This window comes from Arachis ipaensis, chromosome B1 (genome assembly GCF_059453495.1).
Source record: "Arachis ipaensis isolate K30076 ecotype BB chromosome B1, ASM5945349v1, whole genome shotgun sequence".
Lineage (NCBI taxonomy): Eukaryota > Viridiplantae > Streptophyta > Magnoliopsida > Fabales > Fabaceae > Arachis > Arachis ipaensis.
Window position 1 is genome coordinate 109,170,731 of NC_142436.1, and position 15,200 is coordinate 109,185,930.

A 15,200-nucleotide genomic window follows, 5' to 3' on the forward strand; every position below is an offset into this window, starting at 1 on the left:
AGGATAGACAGTGAGGAAGCATTGACACAACGCATAATCAGATTGACTGTCGGAGGAGGAAAGCCAAAACTCACCAGGGTTTGTTTCAGAAATCCCCAATCCACTCTATCGTACGCTTTCTCCAAATCAATCTTAAAGGCCAGGGTGCCTTTCTTTGACTTTGTCTTCTTCATGAAATGGAGAACCTCTTGTGCTACAATGATGTTGTCAGGGGTTCCTCTCCCCGGGATAAACCCTCCTTGAAGGGGCCCAATAATCTCTTTGAGATGGGGACGAAGTCTATTGACCAGGACCTTCGTTATAACTTTGTAAACCACATTACAGAGACTAATTGGTCGGAAATCCTTCATGGAAACCGGGTTTTCTACCTTCGGAATAAGAACCACAAGAGTTTCCATCATCCTTGGATCCATATCCAAACCAGAGAACGCATGACGAACCATAGTCCAAACATCAAAACCAACAATCTTCCAGTATTCTTTAAAGAAGAAAGCCTGAAACCCATCAGGGCCCGGCGCCTTAAAAGAATGCATACTGAAAACAGCCGACTTAACTTCTTCCAGAGTAACTGGCGCTGTGAGGCTACAACAGGCTTCATCATTCAGGGAAGGCAGTGGCACATCACCAAGACAACCTAAGTCTACATCCTCCGACTGGCAGAATAGGCGTTTATAGAAGGATTCAGCTTCCCTTCTAAGGACATCCGGGTCCGTTTCCCACACCCCATCTTGAAGAAAGAGACCATGAATCTTATTATGCTTTCTCCGCACAAGAGTCTGGACATGAAAGAACTTGGTATTTCTATCCCCAAATTTTACCCACTGCTCTCTGAATTTTTGAAACCATAGAAGTTCCTCCTGCACAAGCGTGTTATTAAATTCCTCAATCAGCTATTTTTCTTTTTGCCGCATAGACAAATCTTCCATTACTTCAAGTCGCTTCTGAAGGAAATTAATCTGTCTCTCCAATTTGCATTTCCTAACGAAAATATTGCCGAAGACTTTAGAATTAAACTCCAAAGAGTTCTTCTGCACTTCTGAAAGCTTGCCGTGCATCTCTCTGTAGCCAGCCTGCCATGACTGGTTCACAATATTTCTGTACCCCGGATGAGTTGCCCAAGCTGCAATAAACCGAAAAGGTCTATTCTTTTTCGGTTGGGGACGACCTGTACAGCGTACTAGGATAGGACAATGATCAGATTGAAGCCTATTTAAAATTTCTGCGTAAGCCTCTGGAAATAGAGATAGCCAGCCACTATTGATACAAACCCGGTCAAGTTTTTTCGCCACCTCAACACCATTTTTAACCCTTCTGTACCAAGAAAATTGTCTTCCAATAGTCTTCAAGTCAAACAGATTACTATCCCCTAGAGAGGCAGCAAGCCGATCTGCATGATGACTCGAGAAGAGGCAACCCTTAGATTCATGAGAGAATAGTACTTCATTAAAATCACCAAGAACGATCCATGGCCCGCAGAAAGACGAAGACTGAGTAACAAGATAATCCCATAGCAAAACTCTGGTATTAAATTGAGGACTACCATAGATACCACTACACCTCCAAATCACATTATTTACCTGAACCTCAACTGTAACACACTGATCGAAAGCATCAACCCATTTGCAGTGAACACCCTGTATTGCAGAAAGGAACCAAATACCCCCCTTGTGTCCTGACGCCTCCACTATACCAATAGGATGATAACCAAGTCTTTCCCAGAACATTTTCAAGTGTTGAAAAGGACAGTGAGTTTCAACCACGATAAAAATTACAGGTTTAAATTTCCTAACCAGCTCTTTACAATTCACCCGGGCTAACTTATTAGAAGCACCCCTAATATTCCAAGCTATTATATTTAAACTATCCATAATATAAAATATAAAAATATAAAACAAGGAAATCAAAGTGCTTCACCAACCTCAAACCGAGGCTTGCCCAGCGGAAGTGACTCCCGTGACCTTCAGGTTTGCCGGATCTCCCTGGAATATCTCCTTAATCCCGCCTACCGACGCAGTAACAGCCGGCAATGCGCCTTCCTTCTCCAATGGAACCGCCACGGTAACACCCTCCTTCACGGTTGTAGGAAGACATGACGATGCTTCCACCACCGTGCCTCCATTCTTCTCAACTGGCGAGCTCTGTAGGGACCCCGGCCTTGGTCGTTTCCGGAGAGAGGACCCGCAAGGCACTGGGGTGTGTCGGGTTGAGGAGATCGACGTCTCACCAACACGGGAAGCGCTGTGTCCGACCTTGACTCGTGACCCGACCCTAGCACGATAGGAGCTTGATCCATTCGTGTGAGAGAAGTGAATGGTGGGCCTGATTACTCTACCCGAATCGATTCTGGATTGAATGCCTCTTTGGACCTTGTTAGATTGCTTCTGACACAGCTTGGTTTTACCTTTCCTCACAACTTGCTCCCAGCCTGGTTCATCATGCATGCAAGCCTCATCAACATTATTTCCTTCCAAATTATTAGCCTCCAAATCTTCTTGCAAATTTGATGCAGGATTCTCGCCAGTAACGCCACCTACCACATTAGGTTCTACTTCATTTGAATTGTGACTTTTGGTCTCAGGATGTGGCACTGCCTTTGTACCGTCCCGTGGCTTGGTGGCATCGGAATCAACACTCTTTCCTTCCCTAGAGTCTCTACCCAAGCACTGTGCCATATCGTGACCATAACGTGCACAAGAGTTACAAATTAAATTTAAACTTTCATACTCCACTACATGAGTTACGCCTTCCACAATGATATGTTTGATCACTGGCAGTCCTAAATTTATTTGAACACATACTCGGGCATATCGTCCTCTCTCAGCCAATTTAGTGGCTAAGTCCACTTTGATGGGAACTCCTATTGCAGAAGCAATACGCATCATGGCCTGTTCCTGATAGCACCAGATTGGGAGCCCCGAAATCCGAACCCATACAAGCGTAGACCCGAAGGATTGCTCACATGGCCGAAAATCTATATCCCACGGTTTTACAGCAACATAGTGCCCCTCAATCAACCACGGACCACCAAGCATGACCTTCTCACGATCTTCACATGCATCGAATTTTACCATGAAGTACCCAAACCCCACATCAAGCAGATCAAAGCCACCTTTGATGCGCCAAACCATCCGAAGCTTGTGTGAAAGAGCTGTGTAACTATAATTTTTATCAAGAACCTTAATCACTAAAGCTTCTCGATAAGGCTCTGCCAAACAATTTTTAGAATAAATTATCATTTGTATTTATAAAATATAAAAATATTGATATATATATTTATATTAGATTGAAATTAAACTTGTACTCATGTAAGATGTTCTTTGTGTAACAAAAATATTCTGCATGGCACTCAAATCCTCTAAAAATAAAGTATTTTTGTTACACAAAGAATATCTTTCGTAAATACAAATTTAGTTTCAATTTAGTGTGGATATATATGTCAGCATTTTCATTTCTTATGAGTACAAATGATCATTTATTCGTCATTTTTATTAGGGATACTAGTTTAGCACGGGATGGTTTAATCCAGTTGTTACATCATCACTTGTTTTTAAATTCATATTGACTTTAATAAAAACTGCATTTAACTCGGTGCATTAATAAAATATAATTCAAATTATTTAACAAAAATAATGAACCATAATATTAGTATCATAAGTACAAAATGTAACACATTAATCATAAAATAGATTAAACGATCTTTTTAACGAAAACTTTTTATTCAAAATTCAACACATATATTATGTTAAACTGTTTTCATCAATATCCAATAAGTTTGTCAATTTTATTTGATTTATTTTTGAATGATTATAGATTATTTAACCACACAAAATTACATATAATTAAACTAGTAAACGTAAAAACGAACATGTTACCAAAAATATATCAGTAAAAAAAAAATGCCAACGTGATTGTTTTGAGGGTTATTTAAAACAGTGATTTGGATCTGAAGGTGAGATCTAAATTCCTTTTGAAGTAGCATTCAACTTGTTCTAGTGCCTAGGTGTCGCCATCCGTGTTTTTTGTGAGGGGGTGGGGTTGGTACTTGCAAGAGATTTCGATGCTTAAGTTAGCATGAATTTTAGGTAGGTTTTTAGTAGATTGGAACTTGAATATATCTGAGGGTGTGAGTGTATTTATAATAAAATAGATAACCACCTTTTAGAGTAGTTTTACCTTTAAGGGTGGATAACCGTTCCCTTTTGTTGGAGAAGTTGTTGAGATCTTCCTTCTAAATAAATAGGACATATCTTAGGTGTCAGTTACTTATTTAGATAAGTGGGACTGAACTCATGTCGCTATGTCCGACCTTGTGAGGTCGGGTAGGGGTAGATCTGAACGATGTTTGTAGGCTGGGCTTTATTTATTTTATGACTGGCTAAATTATGGGCCAGTGCATGAACAGTGCCCCTACTCGAGGTCGAGCATTACAAAGTCATGCTCGAGCAATTAGATGACCAAGTCAAAATGTTGAGATGTGGATAAGTTGTTTAGTAGATTTGAGGTCTGAAATCAAGGAGATCGGTCGACTCAACATGATTTGAATGATGTAACATTTTCGTAACGTTACTCCGCAACTACTTGTGCGCTTTTTCCGTGCGCTATCATTTTGTTATAGTTTAGTTGTTACTTTCTTAAAAGTTGTCGTTTGGTGACTTGATATTACAAGTCATTTTCACATTCTGTGTAACTTGCTCTCTTTATACGACTTGTTTTTGGTCAAGTCTTTTTCTAGAACTGATTTGTACAACTCGTTCTTTCCGAGTTATTTAAGGCTTGTAGGCTCTGTATAACTGATTTTAGCAAATCTTGCTTAACCAGAGAATATTTCTTGTCCTAATTTCGTACAACTCGTTCAATTCGAGTTGTTTTGAGGATGCATGACTTGTTTTAATACAAATCACATTTCTGAAACTTATTCTAATTTTGTACAACTTGTTTTATACCGAGTTGTTTTGAAGATTGAAGATTTGTTGCATGACTTTATTTTTGGTACAAATCGCTTATTTTGAGACATGATTTTTTTTTATTGGATTTCATGCAACTCGTTTAGTTCGAGTTGTTTTGCAGTTTAATGACTTATTTTAATACAAATCATTTTTGAAACTTAAAGTATTGATTTTGTACGGCTTGTTTTGATACAAATCGTTTATTTCAAAACTCATAACTATTTCTTAGTATAAACTCGTCTAGCTCGTTCGATACGAGTAGTTTTAAGATTTTACAATTTGTTTCGTTTCAAATCGCTTAATTAAAACGTGGCTATTTCTTGATCTGATTTCATACAACTCGTTTAAATCCGAGTTGTTTTTAGGACTTCACAACTTGTTTTACAACTTGTTCACTTTGAGTCCTTTTAAAATATCAGATCATCTTTAGAGCCATCGGACTTTGTTGCTTTATCCATTGTGTCCTTGCTCGAAGTCGAGCTTTATGAAGCCGGACTCGAACAATCAAGCGGTTTGGATTATCGAATGAAGCCTTTCAATGATTTGTTCAACTTTTCATTCTAAGCTTTTTATAGATGACTTGTTTTTTATACAAGTCACTTTTTTAAAGCACAACTCGTCATATATCAAGTTGTTTTGTGCGATTTGTTTTAATACAAATTGCTTAGATCATATAGTTATTTTTTACTCGATTTCATTTAACTTATGAGCTTGAGTTGTTTTAAATCATCAAGCCGTATTATAACCATTGGATACCAATTTGAGCCTCACTGCTTTATCCGAGCGACCATTAAAAGGGTCGGCTCATGATTTTTGCACTTTGTCGAGCATAAATTTTCGCTTTAGGTGAAGGGATTATATGCTTATTCCCTTCCCTTTCTAGTTTTTACAACGGTGTTATCCTTGTTTATGATACAGCTCATTTTACCCAAACTTTTTGATTGGAGGATTATTTATACCCTTTTGATTTTTTACAACTCATTTTATATCAAGTTGTTTCAATTTTGTTTTAGTGGTTCATTTTGATACAAATCACTTTTAAAACTTTACTTTCAGTTTGACACGACTTGTGCTCGACACAAGTTCGTTAAAAATACGGTTGACTCGCATAACTCGTTTAAACCGAGTTATCCTTATGTTGTTGTGGATGCCAGAACAAGTTTTCTTTGGACAACTTGTTTGTGTGAAGTTTGTTCCATTTTATACGACTTGTTTTTAATACAGGTCGTTTATTTTCGGAACTTGTAGAGATAAGCTCGTAGGCTTGGAATTTTATATGATTTATTTGTTACTTGTGTGGGTCGAGTTGTTAAATCGTATTTACGCCTCAAGGGCGTATTTATTTAAGTTACTTTTGCACTTGTTCTAAGTACAACTTTTTCAACCTGAAAGAAGAATTTATACCAGTTCAGAATTTAACAAAATAATTTCGTTGTGAGCATAGCCCAAACCGACAATTGATCCTCAATCAAAGTTTAATTTTGGTTGTCACAAGTCCAACCCAATAAAAATAACCGAGAGTGTTAGTCCCGGATCGTCTTCTCAAGGAATTGCAGTGAGGTATGCATATTATTGGTTATGGTATCCAAGGGGTTGGGTTGGTAAAAAGGGGCAAGAAAATAAACCAAGCAATTAAAGATAACAACTACTAAAAAGTGGCATTCATGGCAAGGATTGAGAATATAGGCTTTCTATCCTAGTCATTAATTAGCATATAATAATTAACAAGAGCTAATCCTATTTAGTCATCTCCAACATAAGAAGAAGGTATAATGTTATCTTCACACGAGAGAAAGTCAAATAAGACTAGTTAATCTCAATCCAAAAATCCTAATCGACTTACTAATTGAATTAGCAAGAGATTAGAGTCAATGAAAACAATAGTAACTAACAACTCTATATCACCAACGTAAGTTGGATATTAATGACTCAAGAGCACCTAATTCCTCTTTCTAAGCCAAGAATGTAGAAAACTACTATACAACTAATGGAAATATTTTATCAAACACCTAGAGTGCAACAAAAATAAACATCACAAAATGCAAGAATTAATAAAATCTACTACTACACAATGCAAGAAATTATTAATAACAACTAAAGAAAGCACATTAAACCTGAAATACCTCAAATTGCATTAAAAGAAATTGAAATTGACAAGAGTGCATGAACATAAAAGTAACCAAAATGAGAAATTAACAAGAAGAAATAGGAAAATCAAGACAATAGAACAAGAAATTGTAAATAAAACAAGATGGAAACAAGAAATTAAAACCTAAATCTAAAAGAAAATTAAATTAAGAACCCTAATTTCTAAAGAGAAGAGGGAGCTTCTCTCTCTAGATCTAACCTAAGGCATGCTTCCTACACTAACTAATTGCTCCCCCATGACCCATCTTGAGTTCTGCACCAAATAGCTTCAGAAATGAGTTGGACTTGGGTCTGGAAAGCTCAAAAATTGCCCCCAGCGAATTCACTTTAAGTGAGTCACGTGACGCTCATCATGCGTGTGCATGTACGACGCGTACGCGTCGCTGGCAAATTTCCACCTCACGCGTACACGTGGATGACGCGTGTGTGTGGCCATGAACCTCCTTCTCATGCATACGTGTGGACGACACATGCGCGTGGCCTTGATTCCTCCAAATGCTCATTTCTTCATGAATACCACTTTGCATGCTTTTCTCTTCATCTCTTCGATCCAATACTTGCTTTATGAATCTGAAATAACTTAACAAACATATCAAGGAATCGAATGGAATTAAGGTGAATTAAATTTAGCTATTTTAAGGCCTAAAAAGCATATTTTTACACTTAAGCACAAATTTAGGGAGAATTACAAAACCATGCTATTTCATTGAATAAATGTGAGATAAGTTGATAAAATTCCCTAAATTAAGCACAAGATAAACCACAAAATTGGGGTTTATCAAACCTCCCCACACTTAAAACCAAGCATATCCTCATGCTAAACTCAAGAAAGAAACAAAGGGTATCGACATTTATTCAATGCAAACTATCTATATGCAATCTACCTACATGCACCTATCTAAATGAATGCAACCACTTGGTCAAAATAAATTAATTTCCAAGAATACATATATAAGCATAAGGGCTAAAGGTATTAACAACCAAGTCAAATCCACAATTGATTTGAGTTATTGAACAGAATTTACAAACTTGCCAGAAAAGATGATCATGGGTGAAAACATGTAATTGGGTAATCGAACCCTCACCGGATGTATATCCGCTCTAGTCACTCAAGTGTATAGGGTTGATTCACTTAATTCTCCCCTAATCATGCTTTCTAAGATTTATTTTTCATCTAACAATTAACAATTATTTCATGCATGTATACAAATATCATGAGGACTTATCCAAAGGTTGTAATGGGACTAGGGTCAGGGTGAGATTGTATTTGGTCAAGTGGACTAGAAATTTGAATATTTGATTAACTTAAACTTCCCACCTAACCTATATAACAACCTATAAAATTCTAAAGAAACCTAACTACCCATAATTCTCACTTTTTCACACACTCATGCATTCTCTGTTTTATCACAACTCATATGCATTGATTATTATTTAACTTCACTTTGGGGCATTTTGTCCCCTTTTTATTGCTTTTCTTTTTCTTTCTTTTTCTTTTTCTATATATTTTTCTTTTTCTTTGTCATCATTTTTTTTCAAACTAAAATATAAAGAGCATCAATGCATATGGTTTAACATTCAATGCATGAGTATGTACCCAATTCCCAATATTTTCAATAGAAATATAAAAACACTTTTTTATCCAAACCAATGTTTCCAAATTTCACACATTTAAATGATAAACACTCTCACTAGCCTAAGCTAATCAAAAATCGAAATTAAGGATGATGGTTTTTCAGTGGCTAAGAGAAGGGGGGGTTGAATCTTAGCCCCTTTTTTTGCTTGTTAAAATTTGCTGGTCTTTGTAACAACTTCTGGAGACTTTTTGATTTTTGTCTCGTACCCAGCCACAGACCTTTTCTTTTTATCTCGTAACCCGGCACGAGATATTTTCAGTTTTATCTCCTAAGCAGCAAAAACAGAAATGGAGTAGAAGAATGAGAGAGAATCACACCACGATATATCCTGGTTCAACTGCCAAGTGCAATGTAGCCTACATCCAGTCTCCATCACAACAATGATGAAATTTCACTATAATCTTCATGATTACATACACCAATTCTCCCTAGGAACTACCCTTCATATCCGGGACAAGTCCAGAATCTAAGCCCCAATCCTGAACTTGACTTGGTCACTGCCAAGCTTTCAACTGCTAAGTGCTAACCCAACTTGCAAGGAGATTCCCACAGAATCATGAAACATAACACAGATGTACAAAGGACCTCTAAGGACATCTATGACTTTTCTTTTAATTTTGTACTCTCTACCTTTTTTCCGCTCTATGGCTTTTTCTTACAAATTTCACTGTTTGCCTTTTTCCATGAGACTCAAGACAGACAAAATTAAACAGAAAATTACAAAACAGATAACATTGAAGCAGAAGAACTTCTGTCAGCTTAGGTAGCTATGAGAACTTTGTGCCTTGCACTCTCACTCCTTGCTTCAAGCCCTGACTGTTCACCCTTATTTATAGAGGGGGAAGCCTCCACGGTTGAAACCAAAAGAACCAAGCTAAGCTTCTTCTTCTTCATGAAAAATCGGTTCGGCCAGAGAGAGGAGAGATAACCGAATGCTAAAACCAATATGCAATTACCTCTGAGTCTTCCCTTTACACCAAACTTCATCAATCTGAGCCATCCATCTTGACTTGCACTCCAAGAAGGATTCCTAGCCCTTGATGCTTCTTGATGCATGACAGCTCCTTTTGCTCCACTTTTGCTTCCTCCTTCACGTAGCCTCCCTAGCTACCTTCTGTGATGAGTGAACACAAAGCAGAGTCGAGCCATCTCTCTGAGATTTTCTTCCACTGACCAAAATTTTCTTCTTCCATTTTTGGTATGGAGAAGCTGAGATCTCTTCACCAAATCTTACCATTTGTAGTAAAAATCTCAGCCACAACATACTTTTTGTTTTCTTTTTCTTGCCATCATTACAATGGTCTTGTTACTTGCTTCTTCTTCTCTTCGGTAGCTTGCCATAGCTTCCATAGTTTCCTCTGTGATATGACTGAATGAAGAAGAAAGAAGAAAGAGAAGAGAGATAGAAAGACATAAATTAATTGTTTCGAAACCCAACCCTAGAAGCGTGTAGAACACTTAAGGTAATCACACCATTTTTTCATTTTCTCTTTCCTATTTCCAATGTCTGCATTAAGTGCAATGAAACATAATTTGAAATCCATCCAAAGATGCATATGATATCCATGGAAACATGCATGGATCTCTCTTTCTCATTTTCAATTTGGACCAAGCTAGTGGATCTGTCCATCAAAGTTGATTTGGGCTAATAGATATCAAATCAGGCCCAACAAGAATAATAATAAATCAGCCATAACAATTTCACACCAAGATTGAAAAACTTATCCCAATGGGCTTGCTATATTTCGGCCCAACAGCAAAAACCTGCATAGCAAAATTATTTTAATTAACACATATGGATTAAAATCAAATTAATAATTTTGCAACTAATTATTTTAATAATGTTTGATCATCATCAATTTAAATTGGAGTTTTCCAAACTCATCAATCTCCCCATTGATGACAAACATTATTGAAAAAAATTAAAATGGAAAGAGATTAAAGATTAGAGTACTCCCTTTGAATACTTGGATTCCTTCCTTTCCAATTGTTACATGGCTCCCCCTTAATGTATGCTATTTTACCAAGGGAAGCTTTACCTGTAACTTTTGAAATCAAGCTTAAGGCAACTGTGTTATTCAACATATAAAATTCTGTAATGTTGAATGGCTTGATTTATGAGCAAAGTTGAGGATAAACAAATACTTAATTTGTTATCATAAAATTTTTTTTGCTCAATCAAAACAATAAAAAAAGAAGCATGCTTGAGTACCTTCAGAGTACTTTTCAACATATATTAAAAACTCAACATACTTTGGATCAAACTAACTCTTGTAAAAAGTAGTTTCTTGCCAAAAGGATTTGCCAAACAGTAAATTACAATCTATGAAACTGTTTTAGGTCATCACCCAAACTGAATAAGATTTGCAAATTATTTAAACTAAAATTATCAGAGTTTAAACAAACTTATCACAGCCAAAAACAGATCATTATAACCATAAACTTGCAAAATTAGTATAAAAATATAAACTTAAATCAGAGCAACATAATCAGATCATCACATCAACATAATCAGAACAGCACACATGTACAGGGGTAATCATGAATCAACCTGATTTCAGCCCCTGTTTTTAGTTCTAACTACTTTTCAAGCAACTTTTTCAATTTTTTTTGGCTTTCTTCAGCTTTCCTCCCCCTTTTGTCATCAAAGGGAAACCTGCAAAAACACAATGATATGCAACAGATCCAAAATATAACTTGTACCAAAATACCAAGTATCACAGTTCTAAAGTATCCATAACATCCTACAAAGTATCAAAATAAACAAAGCCAAAAATCAACAATAAACATAGTGATCAATCATCAGATAAATTGTACTCAAAGCCATCTGCATCATCATCATTGGCACCCCCCATCTCTTCTTCGAAATTCTGCAGCATTAGGCCCACCCTCTCTTGGCATTTCATCCACGTCCTTTCACTTTCAAAAGCTTGTTTGCGTGGAGCCTTGTATGAATCCACCATTAGTTTAGACATATTCGAAAACTCAGTGAGTACTTCTCTTATTAAATCTGTCACTTTGGATGGCTCGGCCGGTCAGCTTTCTAGGTCACTGTCAGAGGGCATTGCTTTTTTTCCCTTTGGTGCCTTTTATTGTACTTGAAACTCCTCCTCCCTTAATGATTGAGACCTTATTCTCTACAACTTCATTTGTTAGATCAACTTTAAAATATTCAAAAATGCTGGTGAGAAACATGCCATAGGAAAGATTTGCCTTTTTGGTACTTTTAACAGCTTCCCGCATATGCCTTATCATAAGGTATGCAAAAGAAATAGAAGAGGAAGTAACAATAGCAAAAAGCACAAAAGAGTCAGAAATATTTACTCTGTTATGTGAGCCACTCTGTGAAGTCAGAATATGAGTAATGATTCTATGCAGTAATGAGTTTTCAGGACCTAGGGCCTTGTGAGTAGGGATGGTGCCATCCAAGCCAGACAAGTTCTCATGGATTTGTTGCAGAGCAATCTTGTATGTGACTCCAACCTGAGAGTCCCATTTTTCAGACATGTACGCTCTTGGTCCCTCATCAGTGTAGCCTAGGGCAGCATTGATCGTCTTCGAGTTCAGAGTCATATATACCCGCTTTACGTATGAGTGAATGGTACCATCGATCAGCCTCATATTAGCATAAAATTCTCGTACCAATCCTGGGTAAACGGGTTTCTGAATATAGAGCAGAGGGGTCTATTTCAGATTCTCAAATAGAGGAGAGAAGTTGATTCTTTTGGCTGCAAGTGAGTCCAGATTCACCAGGTGTGAGACACACAAGTGACGTTTCTCCAATACTTCCTTGTGGAACTCATAGGAGGTACACGAATTGAATCTAGCAGGATCAAAGTGTGAATGGTTTGTTGAATTTATTTTTGAATTCCAATGATTCCAGATTAGCTGGTTCCCTCGTGTCATGTAACACAAAGCTTTTGGTCTTCTGTGAACTTCGTTCAGGGGTTGCCTTCTTCGGTGGTGAGAGAGGTGGTGAGGTGTGAGACTCCTCTTCCTCTTCAACCACGGGTTCCTTCTTTTTTCTTGATGAAGTCTTCGTTGCTATCATTTTTCTCCTCATGGTGTCTGTTTGCTTAGATGATGATGAGAGAGATGATGAAGATGTAGAATGAATGTGTATATGAGTGTGGGTTTGAGGGGTGGAGGATTTTTTGGAGAGAAGAATTCGTTCACTTTTCCTTGGAGCAGTTTTCTTTTTCATGATATTAAAAATGGAGAAGTGGAGAGGGGAAGGTGAAGGGAGAACCGAAGTGAGTGGAGAGATGTGGGAGGTTAGGGAAGCATTAAATGCTAATTGGAGAGAGAGAAGTGGGGTAGTTATTACCCATTATGGCTCGGTTATTAACCAAGAGAAGTTTCTTTTTAAAATTAAAACTGAAGGATTAGCTCCTAGAATCAAGGGATGAGGGAAGGATAAAAGATTTGATTTGACAATAGCCTCTTCCAACAAGATTTGATATGACAACTTAAAAAAATGTGATTAACACAAAGAGGAACTTAAAACAGGTCAGAGTAAGGTCAAAGAGATTTGGTGGGGCCCAAGATAATTAACATTAGTTCAGTCTCCCCCTGAATCATGGCCCGTTCCTCACGTCCTAAAAATGTCTCCTGCCTTCCTATGAGATAAAACTAAACAGTGTCAAAAAATTTCACAAATTATCAACAGAACTTAATTCTATCATTCCCAAACTTTTTTTCAAAGAGCATAATCTGTCTTCACAAAAGGGTTTAGTAAAAATGTCTGCAAGTTGATCTTCAGATTTTACAAATTGAATATCAATAGTTCCCTTTTGCACATGTTCTCTAATAAAATGATATTTAATTTCAATGTGCTTTGTTCTTAAGTGCATAACAGGATTTTTAGAAATGTTTATAGCACTCATATTGTCACAGAATAAGGGTATACTATTGATTTTTAATTTGTAATCTTCCAATTGAGTTTTCAACCAAATTAATTGTGAACAACATGCAGATGCAGAAATATATTCAGCTTCGGCTGTAGATAGAGCTACGGTGGCTTGTTTTTTGCTTGACCACATGTTAAGTGAGCTTCCAAGGAAGCAACACATGCCGGATGTACTTCTTCTATCCACTCTATCTCCCGCATAATCTGCACCACAAAACCCTACTGCACAAAAATTATCAGATTTTGGATACCATAAGCCATAATCACTAGTTCCCTTAATGTATCTAATGATGCATTTAACGGCTGAAAGATGGGATTCTTTTGGGTGAGATTGAAATCTTGAACATACACCCACGCTTTGAACAATATCCGGTCTAAAGGAAGTAAGATACATGAGTGAACCTATCATTCCTCTATACTTAGTTTCATCCACATCTTTACCATTTTCATCCTTTTCAAGTTTAGTGTTTGGATGCATTGGAGTACCCATTGGTTTGGAATTTTCTAGGCCAAATTTTTTGATTAATTCTTTAGCATACTTTCCTTGGTGAATAAAGGTGCCACTAGGAGTTTGTTTAATTTGGAGACCAAGAAAGAATGTTAGCTCTCCCATTAAACTCATTTCAAACTCACTAGTCATGAGTTTTCCAAACTCTTCACACAAGGACTCATTGGCCGACCCAAACACAATGTCATCCACATAAACTTGAACTAGGAGAATATCATCATTAGATGCTTTTATAAATAAAGTAGTGTCAGTGGTACCCCTTTGAAATTGATTTTCCAACAAGAAGGCACTAAGCCTTTCATACCATGCTCTTGGAGCTTGTCTAATGCCATAAAGAGCCTTTGGAAGCTTGAAAACATGGTTTGGAAATTTTTTATCTTCAAAATCGGGGGGTTGTGCCACAAACACTTCTCTATTAATAAAGCCATTAAGGAAAGCACATTTGACATCCATTTGAAAAATTTTAAAACCCTTATGGGAAGCATAGGCAAGAAGCAACCTAATTGCTTCCATTCTAGCTACCGGAGCAAAAGACTCATCAAAATCTATACCCTCTTCTTGATCGTAACCTTGGGCCACTAATCTAGCCTTGTTACGAATAACCTTTCCATCCTCACCTAGTTTATTTTTGAAAACCCACTTAGTACTCGTTACCTTCTTACCATCCGGATGAGGTACTAATGTCCAAACCTCATTCTTGTCGAATTGAGCAAGTTTTTCTTGCATGGCTTTGACCCATGATGGATCTTCAAGAGCTTGCTTTACATTGTTGGGCTCCATTTGTGACAAGAGGGCAAAGTTGCTTGGTTCGGATTGCTTTTTGGTTGAGGATCTTGTTGTCACACCTTGAGAGGGATCACCAATAATAAAGTCGTGAGGATAACCCCTCATGGACTTCCATTCTCTTGGTTTCCGAAGTAGTGTTGAGCTTTGATGAGCTTCATTGGGTTTTTCTGTTCCAGATTCTCTTGCTGGCTCAGGAGATAAAACAGAAATGTCTCCTCCATTCTGATGAGACAAAACTGGACGGACAGATTCTTCATTTTGAGCAG

At 37.2% G+C, this 15,200-nt stretch overlaps 1 protein-coding gene across 1 annotated transcript; it reads right to left on the bottom strand.

The window, feature by feature from the left end:
- Positions 1-890: 890 nt before the first annotated feature.
- On the bottom strand, positions 891-12,304 carry LOC148577872 (uncharacterized). Its single transcript, XM_088502917.1, has 4 exons — positions 11,830-12,304; positions 1,926-3,205; positions 1,578-1,634; positions 891-1,415 (listed from the first exon to the last, which is right to left on the bottom strand). Exons 1-4 carry the CDS (start codon positions 12,302-12,304, stop codon positions 891-893), a joined length of 2,337 nt encoding a protein of 778 aa, XP_088359043.1.
- Between the last annotated feature and the right edge of the window lie 2,896 nt (positions 12,305-15,200).

Excerpts from the sequence above, each read along its gene's own strand:
- LOC148577872 (XM_088502917.1), bottom strand. The coding sequence starts at position 12,304 with ATGACTCTGAACTCGAAGACGATCAATGCTGCCCTAGGCTACACTGAT. Across the intron at positions 3,206-11,829 it reads TAAGGGAGGAGGAGTTTCAA|AGCCTTATCGAGAAGCTTTA; the intron begins GTACAATAAAAG and ends ATTGTTTGGCAG. Across the intron at positions 1,635-1,925 it reads CTTCCGCTGGGCAAGCCTCG|GGTGTTCACTGCAAATGGGT; the intron begins GTTTGAGGTTGG and ends TCTGCAATACAG.